This window comes from Trypanosoma conorhini (genome assembly GCF_003719485.1).
Source record: "Trypanosoma conorhini strain 025E chromosome Unknown Tco_14.4_contig_00600, whole genome shotgun sequence".
Classification (NCBI taxonomy): domain Eukaryota; phylum Euglenozoa; class Kinetoplastea; order Trypanosomatida; family Trypanosomatidae; genus Trypanosoma; species Trypanosoma conorhini.
Window position 1 is genome coordinate 1,718 of NW_021704688.1, and position 9,628 is coordinate 11,345.

Below are 9,628 nucleotides of genomic sequence, written 5' to 3' on the forward strand. Positions count from 1 at the left end.
ATAAGGCCGGAGCAACAAGCAACAGAGAGCAGGAAGCACAGGAGCAGCGAGAATTTGTAACTGCGGCTGTGGCCGACCCAGGCGCCGGCCGCATAGGCAGTGAGCGTTCCGGCGACGATGTTGGCCGCCCCCATCGCCCCTGCCAGCTCCTGCGAGACGCCAAACGGCTCCAACATCTGCGTTAGCACCGACGCAAAGGTCCACACACTTCCCATGCTGATGCTGAAAGCAACGGCGAGAAAGAGGAAGTCGCGGGAGCGTAGCAGGAGAAACCCCGCATGCGCGACGTGCGCAATGCCGCGAAGGTGCTCATTCTGCATCCACCCCGGGCGACCGACCTCCACGTTGGCGGGCCGGGTCGGTTGGCGCGCCTGTTCCGAACCGGCCGGTGCGGGAGCCCCGCACACGCGCGCATCGCCCCCCGCACCGGCGGCGGTGTGTGCGCCGCCGCTCGACCCCTCCCTCCGAGGCGGGGGCCGCAGAAAAAAGCAGACGCCAAGAAAGACAAGGCAGCAGCTGACCATCTCGACCCCAAAAAGGGTCATAAAGGAGCGGCGGTTGCCGCGTTTCACCACGAGAGGCGGCGCCAGGAGCGCGACGGCGTTGCCGAGGCTGTTGGACGTACTCGCCACCGCCGTTGCAAAGGCACGGCGGTGCGGCGGAAAGTAACGCGCGGCAAGCAACGGCGGGGTCGAGAGAACGAACAGTTGAGCAAAGGCATTAATCGTCTGCGGCACAATCATCGCCGCGAACGAAGGGTAGAAGAGCCCCGGGGCGAACTTCAGCACGGCCCCAAGGGCGTTGAGCCCCGAGCCGACCAACAGCCCACGCCGAACGCCCCAGCGCTCAAAGGTCGAGCAGGCGAAAATGACGCCCCCGGCGAAGACAAACATGTACACGGAGGACAAGTAGTTCAACTCGTCGGTGCTCAAGTGGAAGAATTCCCTCGTTGGGGCGGCGATGGGGGCAAACGTAATCCACTGAATGGCGTTCGAGCCGCTGAACAGGCAGAACAAAACCAACGCCACCCAGCGGCGGGCACCCCGCGCGAGCGCCATGCCGTCTCCCTTTGTGCCCCCTCGCGGAGGCGCGCCGCCGCGGGCCCCGCGCCAGGCAGCGGAAACAAAAGTAAAAAACGGCGCGCGCAGCAGCGGCACCGATCACGCGCTAAGAGACGCACCGCAACGCACTCGGCGCTTCCCGCAAGAAGAAAAGGGAAGGAAGAAAGCAAAAGTCAAACGACGCCAGTGGAGATGGGGAGGGAGAGTAAGGGCCCCGCAGCAATGTTCGAGGCGGTGGCCCGTCAGTCTAAGAAAACCCAACGGCCACGTTTCCTCCGCGCGGTCCGCCCTCCGCTGCGTGGCGGGAGCGGCTGCCCGGGCACCGCGACCCGCAGGGGACCGCGCCGCGCAAACAGGACGAGACAACACGTGCCAATGGCACGGGCCGGGCCACAGTTGCTTGGCGCCCCCCCCCTCCGCCGCTGCGTCTCCGTGCGGGGCCGAGAGGGGAGGGGGGTGGCCCCGGAGGAAAGAACGCACGACGCGCAGGTGCGCCGCGAGGCAAGACGGCGGGAGCTAAAACAATTGCAGGGCAGCCCCGAAGAAACAAATTCATAACACAATCGCCGAACTTTTTTTTTTTATGCATGCACTAAAAAAAATCACGGGGGGAACGCACCCGTCTTCAGTGGAAAAATGGCAAAAAGAAAAAAGAATTCTTTTGGTCCCCCCCTTTTCTTTTCTCTTCTCCCAGCGACGGCGTTGCAACCGCGCAAAAAGCCCCTCGTGGGACCAAGTCACCTCCCCCTCCCCCAACCCCACGCACAGATAGAAAGATAGATATATGCATGTATGTGTTTAACGAGCACAAATGCGTGCTTACTGCGCTTCCATTGCGTCAGAAAAGAACACAATACATGCACGCACACCTTGCTGCTTGGCCGCAGCACACGGAGAGCTTCTTCTAGCGCGTTCCCATCGCCCCCCAATTTGTCGCCAAAACCATTCCTTTTCTTCTGATTCCTCCTCCCCCTTCTTCTTCTGCTCTACTTCGTATCGGCCCGGCATCTTTTTGCGGGAAGGTCAATCACCCTTGCGTCATCCCTCACCCATGCATCGGCGGCGTTGCGGTAGACCTCCAGCGCCTCGCGTCGCTCCTCATTCCAAGTTGCGGCGGAGGCGGCCGACCGAAGCAGCACAAGTCCAATGCGCTGCATGTAGGGATTTGCGTGCCGGCGAAGTTGTTCCTCCGCAGCGTCATATGCAGCGACATCTACCTCGCCCCGTTGCAGTTCCTCCAGTACTTCATGCACCGCGCCGGCGTGCAGCAGGCCCTTCTGGAGAACCTCATTGAGGTGCTGCACGAGGTCCTTCACCGGCAGCTTGCAGATGAGCCGACACGCCGCCGCAGCCTGGCAGCGATTCTCCAGCAAAGCGTTGAAGAACGCGACTGCGATGACTTCGAAGCGGCTGTGCTCTTTCCCACTCAACTCACCGAGGGCGCCCGCGACATCGCACAGCCGCGACTCCGGCCGAAGACCCACAAACACTGAGACCACGTCGCACACGTCGGCGGAAGAGAAGGCCAGCGCGTGGACAATCGGGCTCAGGAACGCCTGGTTGGGGAGCGCCTTCAAGAGGCGGAGCAGCAGTGGCACCACCTCGGCATCGCGACGAAGCGGCCGCCTCTCCAACCGCCCGAGGACCTTCAAAACCACGCAGGGGTCCACGTGCAACAGCAGCTTGGCGAACAGCTTGTCGAGGCAAACGAGCTGCCAGTCCTCCACCAGAGTGTCGTCCGGCACCCCGACGAGAGTCATGGCCACCACATCCCTGGTGCTCCCCGCCGCGGAAAGGAGGACGTCCCACACCTCCGGCTTATCCAGGAACCGAAACATGGCGCACAGCCACGCGGCCTCCACGTCCGGGTGCAGGGCCGTGTCCTGCCGCAGCTGGCGCAGAAAGGCGTAGGCCGCCTCATCAGCGACGTCAGCAACGATCCGAACAGCCACCTTCTGCACTGCAACCAGTTTGGAGTGTAGTGGCACGTCAAGTACCTCAATGATCCGCGGCGTTGGGAGGTCGCGGAGGCGAGGGCTAATCGCGTAAATAGCCACGCGGATCCTCTCATCGCCAAAGGCATCCGTGAGCGCCTTCAACGATGCCGCATCGTCCAGGCGCCCAAGAAGCTCAATGGCCTTATCCCGCAAGTACGCAGCTGGGTAGTCTTCCTTGATGTAGGGGGCAATAACCTCCGTCACATTGGCGCTGTACAACTTCCTCAGCACGCAAAGGTGTTCCGCCGTACAGTAGAGGCCAAGGGACTTGTCTGACAGGCTGCAGCCAATGGACCTGGCGTACACCTCCTGCTTCGCCGCCGTCCAGCAAGACCCCGTTTTGAACATTACCAGCCACTTCTTTTTGGGGGATCCAAAGTGTCCTTTGGTGCAGATGCTGACGAGGTATCGATCCAGCCACTCGCCCTGGAAATGCACGCTCACGGCATGCTTAACGTTCTCATCGCCAATCACGTCCAGCGACTCCTTCAGCAACCCTGGCAGCAGCTCCATCGCAACCGGGCGAAAGTATTTAAACAGGAGCGAGAGAGCAAGCTGCGCAGTAGAACTGTCAGGGTACTTCAGCAGGCTTTTGAGAAAATCCACCGCACTCTTTCCGATGAGGCGCAAGCTTGGACCCAAATTGCGCAATACGTTGTACAGAGGAAAAAACTCCTTCTTGTCCCGCTTTTCCTTGATAAACGGCAACAGACAATTCCAGGCGTGCACCACCGTGGAATGCGGCAAGCCAGTTTGCCACAGCTCGCAGGGGTAAACCTCGCGGCCACAGAGCTCCACGAGGAATGCGTCGACAAGCAGCGTGTTAAAGCGCGCCGTCTTCCCTACAAACTCCTCGATGCGTCGAGAAGTGGCGCGCGAGATATCCCGAGAGTCACATGCAGCTCGGACAATTTTGACCAGTTTGGGGTAGTGCTCCTCCTTCCAGAGCGAGGGGGGCAACGCAAACAGTCGCCAAATAATTCTACCGCGAACAACGTCATTTTCCTTTTCGTGCCCAATGCAAAAGTCAAGGACATCCTGCAGGTGCTCTGGGTAGAGCCTGCCAGTTTCCGCCACGGAGCCGCAGACAGCAGCGCGGATTTCCACATCCCTGTTTCTTAGGTGCTGTCCAGCCATTTTGAAGGCCTCTGGGAAGGGCAGGGCGGGAAGGTATTCTGCCCACTGGACGGGATCGGTGCGCAGCTCCGCCACCTCCGTGAGCGCCCGCATCGCCTCACGCCGGCGCTCCACGGGATCCGGCAGGCGGAGCACCACACCACTTTTCAGTGCCCCGTTCGTGTCGTTTAGCTTTTCTCTTCGGGAGGGGTACAACAACGCCCGTAACTTCGGCGGTGCGTCCCAGAACAAATTCTCCAAGGAGTCGTAGTCCAACCCATTGGCATCGTAGAGGGCGAGAACAGTTTCGGGGCGCAGCTTTTTCATCACACAAGGCCCGTACAATTCGGCCCGAAGTTTGTGCTTCACGATCAGCGCTGCCACGGGTTCGGGAAAGGCGCGGAAGTAGAGCTCGAGGCATTCCCTCGCCACCTCCACGCGCCCCACGGCAGAGGCGAGCAGCTTCAGCCCGACCGGCGGGTGGCTGCAGCGGAGCGCGTAGAGGAACATCTTTATCCGGGCATGCGTGGCGTCGGAGAGGACACCGCCCTTCAGCTCCTTCTCAGCGAATTCCAGCACGAAGTGCGGGCATCGGCGCGCCACTGTGTGCCACTCTTTCTGGGTGAGGAGCCGCAGGGCGACGGTGGGCTGCTTGGCCAGGCAGGCGTCGGACGCCCAGGCTAAGAGAGCGTGTGCCGGGCCGCTTCGTGCAAGAGGTGGCAGCGCCGCAAGGTAGTCGTCCACGAGCGCCGGGAGCCTTTTCTTACGCGCCAACCGCGAGCACAGCTGAAAAAGGCGCCGGCGCGGCAACTCCTTGAAGAGCTCCAGCACATCCGCATCGGACAAATGCACCGCCGCGGGCGCCATGGCAAGACTGGCGACGCGGCCGCACGGGTCCCGCAGAAGCCGCTTAATTTCACTGGGGCAGTTCGCCTGCCACAGCCCCACCGCCCCCACCACCCGCTCGTACGAGACACCCGACGCCGAGAGCTCTCGAAGCAGCGCCAACGCGTCGGACGCCGCGCCCTCCGCGCCCGCGGCGCGCCCCAGAGCCACAACCTCACGCCACCGCTCCTTTCGGTTCATCTTTTCCAGGCGGCGCAAAAACTCTTCCCGCTTTGGCGCCTGCTCCGGCTTTCTCGCTGCCGCTTTCTTCGGCGTCGCCGCCTTCCCTTTTGCCGGCTTGCCGGGCGTCGTGGGGACTCTCGGCCGCATGGTTCCCTCGCCTTGCTTTGGACGCAACAATCCGATCAACCGCACACACAACAGCTTTCTGCGCAAGCGCAGGCAACAGAGGCGGCGGGGCGGGGCAAAAGGCGAGAGGGAGAGAGAGAAGGTGGGCGGCGGCGCCAGGCACTGAGGCACAGCAGAAGAAAACGAACAAAAAAGACACGCCCCCCGGCGCCCTGCCACGCGCGCCTCCGCCTCGCGGCAGCGGCAGCCCGCCACCGCCGACGTCGGGGCGGGGAGAAGAAAGCGGCAACGCCGACTCAAAAAACGAGGAAATCCTCGCGCCCCGCGTAGCGCCTCGCAAACAGCCTTCCATGCGCCGTCGGCTCCGAGAACGCGACGTGCGCAGCGGGGACCTCAAAGCCGTACGAAACACGCTGGCGAGCCAACTCCACCATCGCCCTGCCGATGCCACGGCGGCGGTGCGGCTCCGCCACCCAAAAGAACCGCACCCCGCAGAACGCGTGCCCCGCGCACCAGGCGCCGCCTACCTCCGCCGCCCCCAGCTCCCCGCACCCCTCCGCCCGCCCGCGGTGCAAACGGTACGCCCTACTCAGCTCGCCAGCCACACACAGCCCGGCCACCTCGCACCACGGCCGCGGCCCATTGACGACGCGGGCAGCGGAGGGGCGGTGAGCACCGGAGCGGCACACCCCAGTCCGTGGAGTTTTCCCGTCGCCCGCGCCACCCGCAAAAGCCGCAATTAGCAGCGCGTCCGTCGGGATCTCGTCCACAGCACCCATGGCGTCGCGAGCCCTGTCGAGAGCCTTCTTCAGGGTTTGCCGCAGCGGCGCCTTACACACCGCGCCCCGCGCCGTCCGTGGCGACCCCGCAGTCTGCTCGGCTGATGATGATGGCGCGTGCAGGAAGAAGCCCGGTATCACCGCGTACGTAAGCGGCGCGGCAAACAAGGTTCCCGCGGCGTCCATGCTTGCGTCACCAGCACGGTGAGAAGGACACCCGACCTGCAACTCGCAGGGTGGGCACAAAAGCCACTGCGACAACTTCCCGGCAGGCAGCCGAAAGGCACGCGCCGGCCCACACGGATCCCCAGCCACGTTCACACCCTCGGCGTCTCCTTGCGCCGGCGGCGGTCGCTTCCGCTTGACGCCAGAAACTCTCCCCACCGACGCCGATGCGTTGGGTTGCGCCGCCGCCTGCATGAAGGAATGCCCTAAAGGAAGCAAGCGAAGCGGCAAAAGCGGCAAAGTTGTTTGCTTCGTTTTTTTTTCTGAAGGAGGAAAGACACAGACACCATTTGGCGGCACACCACGCACGCACAGGGCACACACACGGTGGGGCGGTCCGAGAGACACGCACACAACACTTCTCCCTGCGAGGGAGCCCCGCGTGGTGATGCTGAGCGGCAGCCCAAAGGAAGACCCGCGGAAGCCGAGCAGGCGCACACCGGCGCCACCAAACCACAGCAATGCGCCCCGCAGCCGCAAGGAAACGTTAACGCAGAAAGACGCCAACAAAGCAAATCAGGCAAAAGAGAGAGGAATAAAAGTAAAAAAAAAAAAAAGGACTGTGAAGAAGCCCATACGCGGAGGGAAAGGGAAACAAACAGAAGTCTGTGCGCACAGGAGGCGCCTGGGGAATCAGCGCACACGAATCACGCGTAGACTCGCTGCCCGTGGAGGCGACGGCGCAAGTGACTCCCGACGGGGCCGGGCCGTCCCGCCACTTGAGGGGGCCTCGCGCGGCGCCTGAGAGCACCTCTCCGTCGCCGAGGTGTTGTGGTGCTGCCGAGGTGCGGGCTCGGCCCCCCGGCCCACCACCTGCCGCTGCTTCCCGCCTCGCCCCGGGGAGAACCTCCCACGTGAGAGCGCGCAAACAGGCAGTTCCGCAGGCACCACGAAGCGGAAGGGACTCGAGCAACCGGCGCCCTGCCTGCACTTTTCATTTCTTGCGGTCCCTGCTGTGGCGGGCGCCGGCCGACTCCAGACAGCGGCAGCGCTCGTTTTTTTCAGCCGCTGCGTTGTGAGGAGGGCTGCCACTGCGCCGGACGCGGCGCCAGCCGGCCAATGTGGCGCAGCGCGGCCGCCTCGCACTAGCATCGCTGTACGCGTGCGGAAGGAAGGGGGAGACGAAAGTAACGGCAAAGAAGGGAGTTTGAAGCCGTCGCACTCGCACATCACGGCAAACAGGGCTGCAAAGACAAACCCGCCAAAAGGCGAGAAAAAACACCACCACAGCCCTTCACGCCACCCGTCACTGCAGCGGCAGCGTTGCTTGGGCAGCAAAGCGGGAATCCAACAACTTCAGTGGCGCACACACGCAGAGACGCACACACGGCGATCCAAAGCGAAGGCGGTGCGGGTGTCCGTGCAGCCCGTCACGCCGGTCCCATAAACGCGGACCCAAGCACGGAAGCTGTTGGCCCACTCACGTCGCACAGCGGCAGAGGCAATCCCGTGTGGCGCATAGTGAGCGGCGTGGGAGGGGGTTGGCGCTCACTCGGCAGGGCACGGCACGCAAGCGCAGAAATCTGCGGACGGTACAACACACGGAGCTCCCGCACCAACCGCGTCACCTCCGCGTCGCGCCCCGCGTGGGCCTCGGGGTTCGTGAGAGGCACCTCACCGCACACCGCGCACACCGCCTCCTCTCCGAGGACTGACGACGGCGACAACGTCGGGGCACACGCCGAGCACACCACCGCGCCGCAGCATGACGTCGTCATCGTTCGCCGTGGCAAGCTTCCGCACACGCTGCAGACAAACGACTCCACGCATTCGCTCATGCGGATCATCCCCGACAAAAGCAGCTCGTTCACCACCTCAAACTCCCTCTGCGCCGTCGGTGCAACCGACGTAAAGTACGTTTCGGCGCGTGTAAACCTCTGTAGGGCGGAAACACCGCGCCCTGCGAGGCCACCTACCTTTGACCCTGGCTCCTCACGAGTGCCACCCCCACTCTCTGTCTCCGTGCGGCGCGCAGAAGGTCCTGTGGCGTCAGCTCCCTCCTTGTGGGCAGGCCTCGCACCGGTCAGTAAAGCCGCAGAGATGAGGGACTCCCGGCGGGAGGTGAACGCGAGCAGGCACGCTGGGCCAACGAGGTCCTGCACCGCAAAAAGCTGGTGCCCCACACTTGCCGGTGCGTAAATGCGGAGAGCTCGCGGCGGGCCTCGGTGCGGGTCGCACAAGAGGGCAACGTGCAACGCTCTGAGGGTCGGAGGGGCCTTGCCCTGCGCAGAAGAGGCGTCCAACACCTCTTGGCATAGCGAGACCAGGGCGCGGCCCGGGAGCAATGCGCGGCCACCGCCTTCCTCGCCGGGGTCGGTGCCCTGCGCCGCACGCGCCTCGAGTTGGGAACGCGGAACCGCACAGGGAACAACCGGCCAGGCGCCATCTACCACGACGAACTGCATGAGCAACCCTCGCAGCCGGCAACTGGGGAGGAGAAGCAAGTAGACAAGGGGGAGGAGCGTGCGACGACCAAAAATGGAGTGTGTGCGCCATCCAAAGCTCGCGCAGAGGGAGAAAGAAAGAGGGGACGGAGGGAGAGAAGCCCAAGCTTCGGCATGGGGAGCACCGCGACCCCAGACTTGCAGCGCACTACGGCACCCCATCGTTCCGTGTCGCCGACAGGCGCTGTTGGGTCCGCTGAATGAGAGAACTCGGTGGAGAAAAACGCCGCGGGGCGCCGGAGCCCTCCCCAGGCGGAGTTGCGTAGACACACGCGCCACCCGCCGCAGGCGCTGGCACCGCCAACCTCCCTGCCGATAGTGCGGGGGTTTCGCCGGGTTCTGCGGCGGCAAGTTCGCTCTGGATGTACAGAAACTCGGCCACAAGCTCCTGTGGAAGAGGCGCCGCCCCCGTGGCGTGCGCCTGCAGGAGGCGGCCAATTTCCCGCAGCCCCTCCGACAGCGTTGCCGCCGGCGGGCCTCGCTGCGGCGAGGAGGGCGCCGAAGCTGCCGCACCGCCCCTCCCAGGATCCCAATTGCAGGGCGCCGAGGAAACCGCCCGCTCCAGTTCGACGATGCGTCGATGCAGGTGCCGAATGAGAAGGCGCTGGGTGCGCACGTGGGCCACCAGCTCCTCTCGAGTGGCAGTGCGCAGTTTGTCCTCCATCCTCCGCCTCCTCCCAACACGCTTGTGTGTCGCAGCCCTTTCCCTCCGCGCGGCGTTGCCCCAGCCAGCGCCTCGGCAAGCCCACGAACGCGTGCGCACCGAGGACGAGCACACAGCCCCTCCACCGCCCCGCTCTCACACGCACAAC

At 63.9% G+C, this 9,628-nt stretch overlaps 6 protein-coding genes across 6 annotated transcripts in view; all 6 read right to left on the minus strand.

Annotated features, from left to right (window-relative positions):
• Tco025E_07597 (putative MFS transporter) overlaps nucleotides 1–1,058 on the minus strand; it is a gene marked incomplete at both ends in the record, with an annotated part of 2,109 nt that extends 1,051 nt beyond the window's left edge. Inside the window, one exon of the mRNA XM_029374460.1 lies at nucleotides 1–1,058. This exon is cut by the window's left edge and continues 1,051 nt beyond it. Coding sequence (XP_029225432.1) covers nucleotides 1–1,058 — 1,058 coding nt within the window.
• Nucleotides 1,059–2,047: 989 nt separating this feature from the next.
• On the minus strand, nucleotides 2,048–5,389 carry Tco025E_07598 (uncharacterized protein; the record flags this gene model as incomplete). The annotated part of the gene is made up of 1 exon (XM_029374461.1): nucleotides 2,048–5,389. One exon carries the CDS (start codon nucleotides 5,387–5,389, stop codon nucleotides 2,048–2,050), a length of 3,342 nt encoding a protein of 1,113 aa, XP_029225433.1.
• A 275-nt stretch (nucleotides 5,390–5,664) lies between these two features.
• Nucleotides 5,665–6,567, minus strand: Tco025E_07599 (putative peroxisome targeting signal 1 receptor; the record flags this gene model as incomplete). The annotated part of the gene is made up of 1 exon (XM_029374462.1): nucleotides 5,665–6,567. One exon carries the CDS (start codon nucleotides 6,565–6,567, stop codon nucleotides 5,665–5,667), a length of 903 nt encoding a protein of 300 aa, XP_029225434.1.
• A 438-nt stretch (nucleotides 6,568–7,005) lies between these two features.
• On the minus strand, nucleotides 7,006–7,464 carry Tco025E_07600 (uncharacterized protein; the record flags this gene model as incomplete). Its single annotated transcript, XM_029374463.1, has 1 exon — nucleotides 7,006–7,464. The coding sequence occupies one exon, from the start codon at nucleotides 7,462–7,464 to the stop codon at nucleotides 7,006–7,008; it is 459 nt and encodes a 152-aa protein (XP_029225435.1).
• Nucleotides 7,465–7,742: 278 nt separating this feature from the next.
• On the minus strand, nucleotides 7,743–8,777 carry Tco025E_07601 (uncharacterized protein; the record flags this gene model as incomplete). The annotated part of the gene is made up of 1 exon (XM_029374464.1): nucleotides 7,743–8,777. One exon carries the CDS (start codon nucleotides 8,775–8,777, stop codon nucleotides 7,743–7,745), a length of 1,035 nt encoding a protein of 344 aa, XP_029225436.1.
• Nucleotides 8,778–8,964: 187 nt separating this feature from the next.
• Nucleotides 8,965–9,480, minus strand: Tco025E_07602 (uncharacterized protein; the record flags this gene model as incomplete). The annotated part of the gene is made up of 1 exon (XM_029374465.1): nucleotides 8,965–9,480. One exon carries the CDS (start codon nucleotides 9,478–9,480, stop codon nucleotides 8,965–8,967), a length of 516 nt encoding a protein of 171 aa, XP_029225437.1.
• Nucleotides 9,481–9,628: the final 148 nt, after the last annotated feature.